The sequence below is a fragment of the Ursus arctos genome, chromosome X (assembly GCF_023065955.2).
Source record: "Ursus arctos isolate Adak ecotype North America chromosome X, UrsArc2.0, whole genome shotgun sequence".
In the NCBI taxonomy this organism is placed as follows: Eukaryota; Metazoa; Chordata; class Mammalia; order Carnivora; family Ursidae; genus Ursus; species Ursus arctos.
The window spans coordinates 56,113,345-56,128,314 of NC_079873.1; the positions used below are offsets into that span (position 1 = coordinate 56,113,345).

General features: G+C 42.5%; 1 protein-coding gene across 1 annotated transcript; it reads left to right on the forward strand.

Moving 5' to 3' along the window:
• The first annotated feature begins 927 nt into the window (after positions 1-927).
• Positions 928-7,034, forward strand: AWAT1 (acyl-CoA wax alcohol acyltransferase 1). Its single transcript, XM_026485811.3, has 7 exons — positions 928-1,050; positions 1,936-2,043; positions 2,302-2,372; positions 3,270-3,474; positions 4,158-4,329; positions 6,072-6,271; positions 6,481-7,034. The coding sequence occupies exons 1-7, from the start codon at positions 975-977 to the stop codon at positions 6,633-6,635; spliced, it is 987 nt and encodes a 328-aa protein (XP_026341596.2). The 5' UTR covers positions 928-974; the 3' UTR covers positions 6,636-7,034.
• The last annotated feature ends 7,936 nt before the right edge of the window (positions 7,035-14,970 follow it).

Consider the following 14,970-nt stretch of genomic DNA (forward strand, 5'->3'; position numbering starts at 1 on the left):
TATTTGTCTTATAATAATTTATTAAACCATACATTTGTTTTAGGTGGTTTTCTGTATCTAAGTTTTATTTTACAGTGAAAAATTAAAGAGACAGAAACTTAAGAGACACAAATTCAAATACAATCAATAAACCTTTTTGGATCCTGATTCAAATTAACCAACTGTAAAGAGGCATTTGAATATGGACTAGATATTAGGTATTGGTCAAGAATTACAAAATTTGTTAAGGGTGATAGTGGCATCACTATGGAAGAAAACATTGGTATTTTTGTATGCACAGTGAAGTATTTAGGGGTGAAATGACATGATATCTTAGAATTGCTTTAAGATACTCCAAGAAAAAAAAATTGGGGCAATATATGAAATAAGTATGGCAAAATATTAGCAGTTATTGAAGATGAACCAAAAAAATGAACATAAAGATAAAAATTTGTTGCATTCTCTAGTTTGGTGTGTATTTGGAAATTTTTTTAATAGCAAGTTAAAAGAGGGGGACATCCCAAGCCAGACTGCCTCAGGGCAATAGTCTCAACAAAATCCTAATCCTAGGTGCTCCCCACCCCACAAGCCCCCCAGAGCTCCCTCCCCACCAGCCACCTCCCTGAGATCACAATCCCTGTAGTCTCAGAGTGGCCCGTGAAAGGTATTTCCCTTCTTTCGATCTCTGAGTCCCTAGGACTAGATGGCAGTCCTTCTTACCTTTCTTCATCCTGATGTCTTAATAATCTCAGAAAAGAGTCAAAGGGCAAGTGGCCAGGGCCCAGGGCTCAGACCTGATAGGGCAGTCCTTGGTACTCCAAAACCTGCCTCCTGAAGTGGGTCGTAGGTGTGGGGCAGGACAAAGAAGGAAAAGGGCAGGTGAAAAATCCTCCTGATCATATGCATTCACTATCGAGCAAGCTTCCAGAGGCTGGTGGCACCATTGGTTGGAAGAGTGTTCTGGGATCTTTGTCTTCCTCAGGCTCCTGAGCATCATGCCTTGTTTCAAGCAGCCTACACACTTCCAGAGTCTGATACTTCTGCAATGGCCCTTGAGCTACCTTGCCATATGTGAGTACTGGTCCTAGAGAGCACGACAAGAAGCCAGAGTCAGAGGTCAGGGCCAGATCTGGGGTGAATTTCATGCTCATGGGAAGTCTTATATCTAACCTTTGATCATCTCAGATGGTACTACAGAGTAAAGCCAAGGAGTCTTGAGTCCCACGAGTGCCCTGGAGAGGGAAAGGATAGAGCCACAGGAGGCGGTGAGAACAGGCAGAGGGGTAGAACAGGGTCATGATGGATATGAGTAGATCTGGCTAATTTCAGCCACTTCTTAACCCTCACTATCGGGAAAGGGGAAATGACGCCTAGGGAATAGGCATGATATGTCCATAAGCATAAGGAAGCATGGGGAGTGGGACAGAAAAAGCATTAGAATTACAGACTTGGAGAAGTATAACCTGTGTTTAAATCAGAGTTTTCCATTCCGGGAGGGGGTGGGGTGTAGCATGTGGGGAGATAGTGATAATGGAAGGAATGGTGAATGGGGGGGGTACCTGGGTGGATCAGTCTGTTAAGCATCTCCCTTCAGCTCTGGTCCTGGGATCGGGCTACGCATCGGGTTCTTTGCTCGGTAGGGAGCTTGCTTCTCCCACTAACCTCTCCTTCTGCCTCCCGCTCCCCCTGCTTGTGCTGGTGGCAGGCAGGGAGCAGGAGTAGAGGGATGGTGTGTGGATAGGGATGATGGGGAATTAGAGAAATAGGGCTGGTGTATGGTAGATGATAGAAGAAATGTTTGAAAGACAAGTAGACAAGGGTGCTGGATGGGCAGGAGCTGGACTGTGCAGAAGGCCAGGACAGGAGGCTTGGGTAGTTTGGAGGGCTCTTAACCAGGATGTATGTGGGCAAGTTCTGCTGGCAGCACAATTTTGGTCTGACCTGCTCCCTCATCAGTTTGGATCTTGCAGCCATTGTTCATTTACTTGCTGTTTACATCCCTGTGGCCACTGCCAGTGCTTTACTTTACCTGGTTTTTCCTGGACTGGAAGACCCCAGAGCAAGGTAAGACCCACAGACCTAGAAAGAACACAGCCAGCTTAACCTGTCACCAGGGAGTCCCACTCACCATGCCACAGGCCACCCATCCAAGTTCTCAGAGTCACAAGACTTAGGCCATCCAGGACCATCTTTGGGTCTCTTCCTTTTCCACCTCTCTAGCAGAGCCATGGTCCCTCCATGCTGCTAGGAAAGCCCTGAGTGAACGGGAGGGATGGGGTTGGCACACACAGACACCACCCCCCACCGATATTTCTGTCTCAGGTGGCAGGCGTTCAGCCTGGGTAAGGAACTGGTGTGCCTGGACCCACATGAGGGACTATTTCCCCATTACGGTAAGTGTCTCTTTCCCAGCATCCCCCACAGTTCCCAAAATGCTAGGCATTTATGCCAAATAACTAGGGTTGTCCATAAGGAAAATGAGCATACCAGAGAAGTCTCAGTGCAGGTTAGACATACTTCAGGACCCAACATTGCGGTCGGGTACTTGCTACTCTGCTAACATACTTTGGACACCCTTGGCATGACCTACCAGATGGCACAGGCAGACACGAAAATACGGTTCAGTTCAGTTTAACAGACATTGATTGAAAGCCTACTCTGTACCACACGTTATAGGTACAGAGAAGTGAGTAGGATGTGATCTGTCATCAAGGTATTCACATCTAAGGACAGAGAAGTATGTATTTACAGTTTGGTACAAGGTACACAAGTAGTTCAGATGAGGGGTAAGAAAATGTTTCATAGACGTGGTAATATTTAGGCAGGGTTTTCAAGTTCAATAGAAGTTACTTAGGCAGAAACTGGAAGGGGGTTGGGAGGAGAAAATATCAGGAAGACGATCTAGAAATGTACTGCTATGCTGATCCTCTGAGCATTCTTTGGAGTAGACAACAAACGTTGCCCCGATTTTTAGAGCAGAGCTTGCCAACCTTTTCACATAAGCACTCGTACAAAATGATCCCATGCATTAAAAAGCGCACTGAGATAAATGGCCGAAACTACTTGCAGCTAGCCATGGGGAAGAGGTCCAGAAGTTCTAGCTGCCCCAGATCCTACCTGGTTTTCCAGGGGCTGGGGAGACCAATATCTTGGCCCCCTGAAACCCACTCATTGCCTATCTGTTGAAAAGCTCTCCTTTAGAGAGTACCCTGATCCCTGAAGTGTCTTCACTCTTGCTTCTTCATGTGATTTCATTTCACCACCTCTGGCACTTCTCTCCATGGCTGCAGATCCTGAAGACTAAAGACCTGTCGCCTGAGCACAACTACCTCATGGGGGTTCACCCTCATGGCCTCTTGACCTTTGGAGCCTTCTGCAACTTCTGCACTGAAGCCACAGGCTTCTCGGAGATCTTCCCAGGCATTACTTCCCACTTGGCCACACTGTCCTGGTTCTTCAAGATCCCCTTTATTAGGGAGTACCTTATGGCCAAAGGTACTTCTGACTATACTTAGTGGAGCTTCTGGCCCATTTCTCTGCTGGGAGACACACTTTTTTAAGCCCCATCCCCTACCTCCCTACCACCTCTCACCCATTCCCACCATAGCATAGTAGTTAAAAGCATATGTTCTGGAGCTAAACTGTTTGGGTTTAAATCCTGGGTCTGCCACCTACTGTGTGGTCTTGAGCAAGCTACTGGTCTCACTTTTCTCATCTGTAAGGTGATGCCAATGATAATAGTCCATCCTCAGACTTGCTGTGATGGCTAAACGAGATAATACAAGTAAAGCATTCAATATAGTGCCTGCCACAGAGTATATGCTCAGTAAAGAATAACTTTTGCTATTTAGTGGCAATAGAGGAAAAGGAAAGAGTAGGATTATAGTTGGGATTCAGAAAGTCCTTCTGGTTATCCCACTGGAAACCTTCCTACTATAATTTCAAACTAGTGCCTCCTATGAAGTGGAGATATTGCCCCAAAGTGAAACATGCTGGGTTTACCCTCAGCCTTCTTTTCTCCACACCCTTTGTTCCACCTCATTGATTCTCCTTCTGGGACTCATGGGAACAGAGGGCACATAGACAAGCCAATGAGGAGTAGAGCAGAGGGTGTTCCCTCTCAGCCATTTTCCACTCTCCTTATTTTGCTCCTCTCTGTGCTCCTTGATTCTCTTTAGGTGTGTGCTCCGTGAGTCAGCCAGCAATCGACTACCTGCTAAGCCACGGCACTGGCAACCTTGTGGGCATCGTAGTAGGAGGGGTGGGAGAGGCCCTGCAAAGTGTGCCCAACACCACCACGCTCATCCTCCAGAAGCGCAAGGGGTTTGTGCGCACAGCCCTCCAGCATGGGTAGGTGTTCCTCCCGGGGCAGGTGTGGGTGGCCTTCTCTGAGCAACATCACGTGCTACGTGATGCCAAGATGAATCAGACACGAGTCTTGCCCTCAAGGAACTTACTAGTGCATAGGGGAGATGGCCATGGCATTTTTTTAAAAAGATTTTATTTATTTATTTGACAGAGAGAGAGAGAGCCAGCAAGAGAGGGAACACAAGCAGGGGGAGTGGGAGAGGAAGAAGCAGGCTCCCAGCAGAGAAGCTCGATGTGGGGCTCGATCCCAGAATGCCAGGATCACGTCCTGGGCTGAAGGCAGACGCTTAACGACTGAGCCACCGAGGCGCCCCGGCCATAGCATTTTTAAAAGGTTTATGTCATCCACTCCTTCTAAACTTGCTGGACCAATTCTCAGGAAGCCAAACCAGAAACCCAGATTCATTCTCAGGGGGCTTGGCTCGGGCTCCCCTAATATACAGATGATGCCCACATCATTTCTATCAATATCAATATCTAGATCTGTTTGTTAATCGTAAGTGCAAGGGACGGGCAGTACAGTATGGTGAGTATGCGTAGAATCTGAAGTCAGGGGGCCTAATTTGAAACCCTGGCTCCATAACTTACTGTGCACTCTGAGACAAATTACTTAACCATTCTGAGTCTTGGTGTTTTCATTTTCACAATGTGGCTAGTAATAATTGTACCTACTCCGTAGGGTCATTGTGGTCATTTAAATGAAGTCATCCACATAAAACACCAAATGTGTCTGACACACAGTGAGTAGCAGATAATTATTAGCCACTCTAACTGAGGGATAAAGATAGGAGGTAAAGAGAAGGTGCCCAAGGCTGGAACTGTGGGGTACACCATGAGGTCAGGAGGCCAGGCCACTGAACACAGAGATAATTGTCCAATTGCAGACTCATAGAAAAGTAGTTCATCTAACAACCTTGCCTGAGTGGCCTGTTCGTCAGTTTGGAGCATAATGTAGAGGAGAGAGTTCTGAGCTGGAAGGAAGGAATCATGGGTTCTAGCCCAAGTCGTGCCACTCACTGACTGCCTGAGTGACCTTTCCCCTTCAGAACCTGGGCTTCTGGATCTGTAAGATAAAGAAAGTATCACCCCCACCCCCACTGTGTCCTGTACTGTCTCTGCTGTGAGGATCCACTAAGGTAACATATATCAGAGTACGGAGAGACTACTAGTAATTCACAAAGATTTGTATAAGAGAGCCATGTTCTTTTTACTCTTCTCTCACAGGAAGCCTTCAGGAGCCTGATTCTCTACCTATGGCCTGAGAGGGATACAAATTTTCTCTTCTCTAATCTCAAGGGACAGAATACCTTATGTATAGTCCCTGTGGGTGATGGGCATATCATAATATATGCATCCGTGCAATATCATCATCATCTCTATGCTTCCTACTAGCAGAAACAGAGTCAGATATTTCCCTGCATGACACTTCCTGGAAGCTCTTCTTTACATGATACAGGTTTCTGGGGATCTCTGCCCAAAACCCTCTTCCTTCCTTATACCCCCTATCTTGCCCTTGTGATCCTGACCCAAGGATAGCATTCTCACTGGACTTGAAAATTTCAAGACAAGAGACAGTAAATATGGGAGCCCTGTTTAGTGCAAGAAGAAATGCTTTATGTTGCAGGGATTTTATATAGCTGGGAGACTGGCCAGGAATAAATGTTCTTCCTGAGTGGTTCTCACCCTAGCCGGTGTTTGAGAAACAAATCGGGGTTTTCCTTCAGGGCTCATCTGGTCCCCACCTTCACTTTTGGAGAAACTGAGGTATATGATCAGGTGCAATTCCATGAGGACAGCTGGATGTACAAGTTCCAGAGCTGCTTCCGCAGAATCTTTGGTTTCTATTTTTGTGTCTTCTATGGAAGAGGCTTCTACCAAGGTTCCAGTGGGCTCTTGCCATACTCACTGCCTATCGTCACTGTGGGTGAGTGCTGCTTTCAGCCCCATGGCCACCTCAGCTCTTTCTGGACCTCAACCTCAGCCCTCCCCATCCTACTCCCACCAAAGAAAAGGGCAACAGAGGGGGAGAATCTGGCAGCTGACTTGGCAAGTGAGAGGACCCGGCCCAGGAAAGAAGGAGGTTAAAGGAAGAGAAGATTCTAACACTTGCCCTTTCTCTTTTCCCATCTCCAGTTGGGGAGCCTCTGCCACTGCCCAAAATTGAAAAACCAAGCCAGGAAACGGTGGACAAATACCATGCACTCTATATGGATGCCCTGTGCAAACTGTTTGATCAGCATAAGACCCAGTATGGCTGCTCAGAGACCCAAAAGCTGCTTTTCCTGTGACTGAATGGGCTTGCATGCCCAACAGCACGTGCCTTGGAGAGGGGACTCATTTGCTGCTAACCAAAAGGGGGAGAAAAGGAGATAAGGAAAGGCGGTGGTAGGGGAGGACATTAGGAATTCCTTCCTTGCCACAAAGCCCTCGTAGTTGCTGTCCTGAGGAGCTTCACTCAGTCATTCCACATAAAGGGGGCATCCTGAGGCCCCTCAGGCCCAGCCATGGGCATGCTAGGCACAAACGTGCTTCCTTCCTTGCCCGCTACTGGCTTTCCTCCCTAAGCCCAACCCCCCAGGTCCTGAGGGACTCAAATGATAGCCAAACAGCCTGAGTAGCCACTACTCTGGTTGTTGTTGTTGTTGTTGTTGTTTTATCATAATGCATTTTTTGATTGGGATTTTTTTTTGCATACCATAAGTTTAGCCTATTTAAAGTGTAAAATTCAGTAGTATTTAGTATATTCACAGAGTGGTGCAACCACTACCTCTAATTTTAGAACATTGTTCAGCACCCCAAATAAGAAAGCCAGTACACATTAGCAGTCGCTTCCCATTCCTTCAACTCTCCCAGCCACTAGCAAACACTAATAATCTACTTTGCATTTCTATGGGTTTGTCATTTCTGGACATTTCTAATAAATGGAATAATAGACTATGTGGGGATTCTTTCTCTCAGCATAATATTTTCAAGGCTCATCCATGTTGTAGCATGTATCAGTACTTCATTCTTTTGATGGCTGAATAATATCCATTGCACATATACACAACAGTTTTTATTCATTCACCAGTTGATGGACTTTTGGGTTGTTTCCACTTTTTGGCTACAATGGATAACACTGCTACAAACATTCATGTACAGGTTTTTGTGTGGTAATCTGCCGTCCCCAAATATAAAGGTTTCCTTTATCTCCACAACACTAAGCTAGCAAGCATGCCTTTCAGGTAAATTATAGGCAATTTAGGATTACTTTTCATTTGGCAGAGGCATTTCACATAGGTCACTTTGTCCTCACGATAATCCTCTAACACCATAACCCCAAGGTATTTGCTACCATCCTGAGTCTACTATGGGAAATCCACTTTATATCTATATTTTAAAGTCTTACATGGGGCGCCTGGGTGGCACAGCAGTTAAGCGGCTGCCTTCGGCTCAGGGCGTGATCCCAGCGTTACGGGATCGAGCCCCACATCAGGCTCTTCTGCTATGAGCCTGCTTCTTCCTCTCCCACTCCCCCTGCTTGTGTTCCCTCTCTCGCTGGCTGTCTCTCTCTGTCGAATAAATAAAGAAAATCTTTAAAAAAAAATAAAAAATAAAGTAGTACCCCAGAGTACTTCATGTTTTCTGAATGTTTTCACATTTCTTTGCCTTTGCACATGTTCTCTCTGCATGGTAAAGCATATTCATCTTTTAAGTCCATATCAAATATCATCTTCTTAGTGAAGCCTTCACCAGGCAGAATTAATAACCCCTTGCTCCATTCTTCCATAGCCTTTCATTGGCTCTACTACTGAGAACTCGATTTTGTCAGTCTTTACCCATGGTTAACCCCATTAAGGGTGTAAAGGAGGAACTTAAAATTTTCATTTATACTTTCTCTGCATTTATGGATGAAAATCTTATGGTCTCACAGTATGTGCTTTAGAATTCCTCATACATCAAGGGTCTGCCATATAGTGTGATTAGAGACTTCAACACTTGGCTGTTAGAATACAACAAATCAAGTAAACAAAAAGCTAATTTTTTTAAAGTATGGAGTTGAATAATACAATAAATAATGTAGACTAGACTGTCAAGTGGTAAGAACTTAATGATTAGGACAAGGAATTACACTTTCTTTTCAAGTGCACATGAATCATTCACAACTACTATTCAGTATTTGAATTCAAAATGCTCTTAATATAAAAGGTAGAAATTCCATGTATTATAGTCACAAGACACAATATAGTAAAATTAGAAATAAATAATGAATATAGAAGAAGAGAGCACAGACAATAATTCCTCTGACATTGGCCATGGCAACATTTTTCTAGATATGTCTCCTGAGGTAAGGGAAATAAAAGCAAAAATAAACTACTGTGACCACATAAAAATAAAAAATTTCTGCACAGCAAAGGAAATAATCAACAAAACTAAAAGGCAACCTATGGAATGGGAGAAGATAGTTGCAAATGACATACCTGATAAAGGGTTAGTATCCAAAATATATAAAGAAATTATGCAACCCAACACTCAAAAAATGCATAATCCAATTACAAAATGGGCAGGAGACATGAACAGACACTTCCCAAAAAAAAGACTTACAGATGGCCAACAGACACATGGAAACATGTTCAACATCACTCATCATCAGGGAAATGCAAACTAAAACGACAATGAGATATCACAGCTGTCAGAATGGCTAAAAACAAAAACACAAGAAACAAGTGTTGGTGAGGATGTGGAGAAAAAGGAACCCTCATGTACTGTTGGTCTCACGGTACGTGCTCTGGAATGTATTCTTCACACATTCAAGGTTGTTGGTGGGAATGCAAACTGGTGCAGCCACTGTGGAAAACAGTATGGAGGTTTCTCAAAAAATTAAAAATGGAACTATTTCATGACCCAGCAATTGCATTACTGGGTATTTACCAAAAGAATACAAAAACACTTAATTCAAAGGGTTACATGCATCCTATGTTTATAGCAGCATTATTTGCCATAAACAAATTATGGCAGCCCAAGTGTGCATTGATGGATGGATGGATAAAGAAGAAGTGGTATATATACACAATGAAATATTATTCAGCCATAAAAAAGAATGAAATCTTGCCATTTGCAAGGACATGGATGAAGTTAGTATAATGCAAAGTAAAAAAAAAAACAGTCAGAGAAAGACAAATACCATATGATTTCACTCATATATGGAATTTAAGAAACAGAACAGATGAACATGTGGGGGGAAAGAGAGAAGCAAACCAAGAAACAGACTCTTAAAAATATAGAACAAACTGATGGTTAGCAGAGGAGAGGCAGGTGGGGGGATGGATTAAACAGGTGATGGAGATTAAGGAGTATACTTGTTGTGATGAACACCAGGTGACATATGGAATTGTTGAAATATTGTACACCTGAAACTAATATAACATTTAACTAACTAGAATTAAAACAAAAACTTTTTTATAATAATATATTTTATTATATTATGTTAGTCACCATACAGTACATCCCTAGTTTTTGATGTAATGTTCCATGATTCATTACCCACGTACAACACCCAGTGCACCATGTAATACGTACCCTCCTTAATGCACATCACCAGTCTATCCCATTCCCCCCCCAAAGCCCTCAGTTTCTTTCCCAGAGTCCATAGTGTCTCATGGTTCATTCCCCCTTCTATTTACCCCCCTTTCTTCTTCCCTTTCTTCTCCTACCGATCTTCCTACTTCTTATGTTCCATAAATGAGTGAAACCATATGATAATTGTCAAACTTTTAAAAAAAAGAAATAAAAGAGAAGTAACAACTGACATCATATAAATACAAAGGATTGTAAGAGACTACTATCAAAAATTATATGTCATCAAATTGGACAACCTAGAAGAAATGGATAAATTTCTAGAAACATACAGTCTTCCAAGACTGGATCAGGGAGAAATAGAAAATCTAAACAGGCTTCTTATTAGTAATGAAATTGAATTGGTAATAAAACAAACTCCCAACAAACATTCCAGGACCAGATGGCTTCATGGTAAATTCTACCAAATGGTTTAAAGAAGAGTTAATACCTATCCTTCTCAAACTATTCCAAAAAATAAAGAGGAGGGAAAACTTCAAAATTCGTCCTACAATCATCATTACCCTGATACCCAAATCGGACAAAGACACCACAAAAAAAGACAACTACAAGCCAATATCCCTGGAAAACATAGATGCAAAACTCCCCAACAAAATATTAGCAATCTGAATTCAACAACACATGAAACAGATCATTTACCATGACAGAGTGGGATTTATTCCAGGGATGGTATAATATCTGCAAATCGATCAGCATGATATACCACATTAACAAAATGAGGAAGAAAAACCATATGACCATTTCAGCAGAAGCAGAAAAAGCATTTGACAAAATTCAACATTCGTTTATACTAAAAACTCGCAAAAGAGCAGATTTAGAGGAAACATACTTCAACATAATAAAGGCCATATATGAAAAAACAACAGTCAACATCATGCTCAATGGGAAAATATTGAGCTCTAGTTTCTTTGTTGATTTTCTGCTTAGGTGACCTATCTATTGCTGGTAGTGGAGTGTTGATGTCCCCTACTATTAATGTATTATTATCTATATGTCTCTTTATTCTGGTTAAGAGTTGGCTTGTGTATCTTGCTGCTCCCCTGTTGGGGGCATATATATTTATAATTGTCATATCCACTTGTTGGATACATCCTTTAAGAATAATATAGTGCCCCTCTGTGTCTCTAACTATAGTCTTTAGTTTAAAATCCAATCTGCCTGATATAAGAATTGCTACCCCAGCTTTCTTTTGAGGTCCATTGGCATGAAAGATGGTATTCCATCCCTTTACTTTCAGTCTGGATGTATCTTTAGGTTCAAAATGAGTCTCTTGTAGACAGCAAATGGATGGGTCATGTCTTTTTACCCAATCTGCAACCCTGTGTCATTATGGGAGCATTTAGGCCATTTACATTGAGAGTGATTATTGAGAGATATGATTTTAACGATGCCATGTTGCCTGTAAAGTCTTTGTTTCTATAGATTGTGACTTTCTGTTCTGTATCACTCTTGGGGCCTTTTTACTTTTATAGAACCCCCCCTTAATATCTCCTGTAGGGCTGGTTTCGTGGAATTAACATAGTTAAAATGTCCATGCTACCCAGAGCAATCTACACTTTCAATGCTATCCCGATCAAAATACCAATGACATTTTTCAAAGAACTGGAACAAACAGCCCTTAAATTTGTGTGGAACCAGAAAAGGCCACGAATCACCAAGGAAGTGGTTGAAAAGGAAAAACAAAGCTGGGGGCATCACAATGCCGGATTTCAAGCTGTACTACAAAGCTGTGATCACAAAGATAGCATGGTACTGGCACAAAAACAGACACACAGACCAATGGAACAGAATAGAGAACCCAGAAATGGACCCTCGGCTCTTTGGGCAACTAATCTTGATAAAGCAGGGAAAAACATCTGGTGGAAAAAAGACAGTGTCTTCAATAAATGGTGCTGGGAAAATTGGACAGCTACATGCAAAAGAATGAAATTGACCACTCTCTCACACCATACACAAAGATAAACTCCAAATGGATGAAAGACCTTGATGTGAGACAGGAATCCATCAAAATCCTGGAGGAGAGCATAGGCAGCAACCTCTACGACATCGGCCACAGCAACCTTTTTCATGATACATCTCCAAAGGCAAGAGAAACAAAAGATAAAATGAACTTGTGGGACTTCATCAAGATCAAAAGCTTCTGCACAGCCAAGGAAACAGTCAAAAAAACTAAGAGGCAGCCCACGGAATGGGAGAATATATTTGCAAATGACACTACAGATAAAAGACTGGTATCCAAGATCTACAAAGAACTTCTCAAACTCAATACATGAGAAACAAATAAACAAATCATAAAATGGGCAGAAGATATGAACAGACACTTTTCCAATGAAGACATACAAATGGCTAACAGACACATGAAAAAATGTTCAAAATCATTAGCCATCAGGGAAATTCAAATCAAAACCACACTAAGATACCACCTTACACCAGTTAGAATGGCAAAAATTGACAAGGCAAGAAACAATTGCTGGAGAGGATGTGGAGAAGGGGATCCCTCCTACATTGTTGGTGGGAATGCAAGTTGGTACAGCCATGCTCGAAAACAGTGTGGAGGTCCCTTAAAAAGTTAAAAATTGAGCTACCCTATGATCCAGCCATTGCACTACTGGGTATCTACCCCAAAGATACAGACGTAGTGAAGAGAAGGGCCATATGCACCCCAATGTTCATAGCAGCATTGTCCACAATAGCTAAATTGTGGAAGGAGCTGAGATGCCCTTCAACAGATGACTGGATTAAGAATATGTGGTCCAGGGGCGCCTGGGCGGCACAGTCGTTAAGCGTCTGCCTTCGCCTCAGGGCGTGATCCCGGCATTCTGGATCGAGCCCCACATCAGGCTTCTCTGCTGGGAGCCTGCTTCTTCCTCTCCCACTCCCCCTGCTTGTGTTCCCTCTCTCACTGGCTGTCTCTATCTCTGTCAAATAAATAAATAAAATCTTAAAAAAAAGAAGATGTGGTCCATATATACAATGGAATACTACTCAGCTATCAAAAAGAATGATTTCTCAACATTTGCTGCAACGTGGACAGCACTGGAGGAGATAATGCTAAGTGAAATAAGTCAAGCAGAGAAAGACACTTTTCATATGGTTTCTCTCATCTATGGAACATGAGAACTAGGAAGATTGGTAGGAGAAGAAAGGGATAAAGAAGAGGGGTAATCAGAAGGGGGAATGAAGCATGAGAGACTATGGACTCTGAGAAACAAACTGAGGGCTTCAGAGGGGAGGGGGGTGGGGGAATGGGATAGACTGGTGATGGGTAGTAAGGAGGGCACGTATTGCATGGTGCACTGGGTGTTATAGGCAACTAATGAATCATCGAACTTTACATCAGAAACCAGGGATGTACTGTATGGTGACTAACATAATATAATAAAAAAATTAAGATAAAAGAAATGAAAAAATAAAATAAAATATTTTTAAAAATTTTCCTGCAAACCTTTTTTGGTAGAGTGTATCAGTTAGGACTTCATTTGACTGCATGTAACAGAAACCCTTTTGTGGTGGCTCAACAAAATAGGTGTTTTTTGTTTGGTTTGGTTTTAAAGATTTTATTTATTTATTTATTTATTTGAGAGAGAAAGGGAGAGAGAGAGATTGCGTGCGTGAGCATGAGCAGGGGGGAAGGGCCAAAGGGAGAAGCAGACTGCCCGCTGAGCAAGGAGCCCACCACTGGCTCGATCCCAGGACCCTGGGATCATGACCCTGAGTGGAAAGCAGATGCTTAACCCACTGAGCTACCCAGGCACCCCTGGGTGTGTTTTTTTTTTTAACAAAAAAAATTCAAGGTAACCACCCAAAGGTAGGTCCAGTCACACAAGATAATCCTTACAGCTTTCTGCTTCACAATTTTTTCAGTGTGTATTTTATGTCTTTATGGTTGTAAAATGGCTGCTCAATTTCTAGGCATCTTGTTTAGAAGATGTTCTACACCGGAATAAAGGGGTAAAAAGCATAAGGCAAAAAGCTAAAGGATCTAGTGAATTAAACAATAGTTTAGGAAAACAATAGTCCTTCTAGAAACCCTACCTAGTAGATTTCTACTTAAATTGCGTTGGCTAGAGCTAGGTCATGTGGCCACCCTGAGGTATACATTTGGGAAGTTGGGTTTATTGCTGTCCCAAACAAAATTGGGGTTCTCTGAGTAAGGAAGGTTGGGACAATGGGTATTGGGTAACCTACTGTCAGAGTCCGTTAGTATTGCTTGGCTTACTTCTGACTTAAAAACTGGTTTTTAAAACTACTGGTTTTAAAACTACTGGTTTTTAAAGACCTTTCTGAAAGAGCTCAAGTACAAAAACAGGATTAACAGTATATCATTTTTATCATATTTATTATGGACTTAAGCGACTTTTGAAAACCAAGGACCTAATGAATCTTAAACAATTTAAATCTTTCAATTGTCTCGTACTCATTGTGTAGATTCTATTGTAGCCTGACACCATCACGTCTCTTTCGCATGGAAAGCTTTATACCGTCTGCATGTGACAATGCTTGCTACATAGGAAATCAACATTAATAACTGTCAACTGTGTTGGAATATTCATCCAATAGACTTCATGAGGATGGGGTAGGTGTCTGACTTAAGTTCCCCCTGTGCCTAGTGCAGTGATCAATAAATATTGCTGAATGAAGTGAATAAATTAGTAAATACATGAGGTATCCAGGAAGACCTATCAGGGCCTTAATTTATCAAAGAAGATCCAGCCCCCGAGTAGGCAGGGATCAGCTTGTGGGAAGATAGCAGAAAAACAGAAAGAGTCAGCAACTGATTCAAAAGCAGTTTGTTACTAGGGCACCTGGTTGTCTCAGTCAGTTGACCGTCTGACTCTTGATGTCGGCTTGGGTCCTGATGTTGGGGTTGTAACGTCAGGGTCGTGAGCTTGAGCCAAGCTTTTCCCTCCTCCTCTGCCCACCCCCCCCCGCTCTCCCTCTCAAATAAATAAATAAAATCTTTTAAAAAACACGAAAGCAGTTTGTTACTGATTCTTCACATATTGG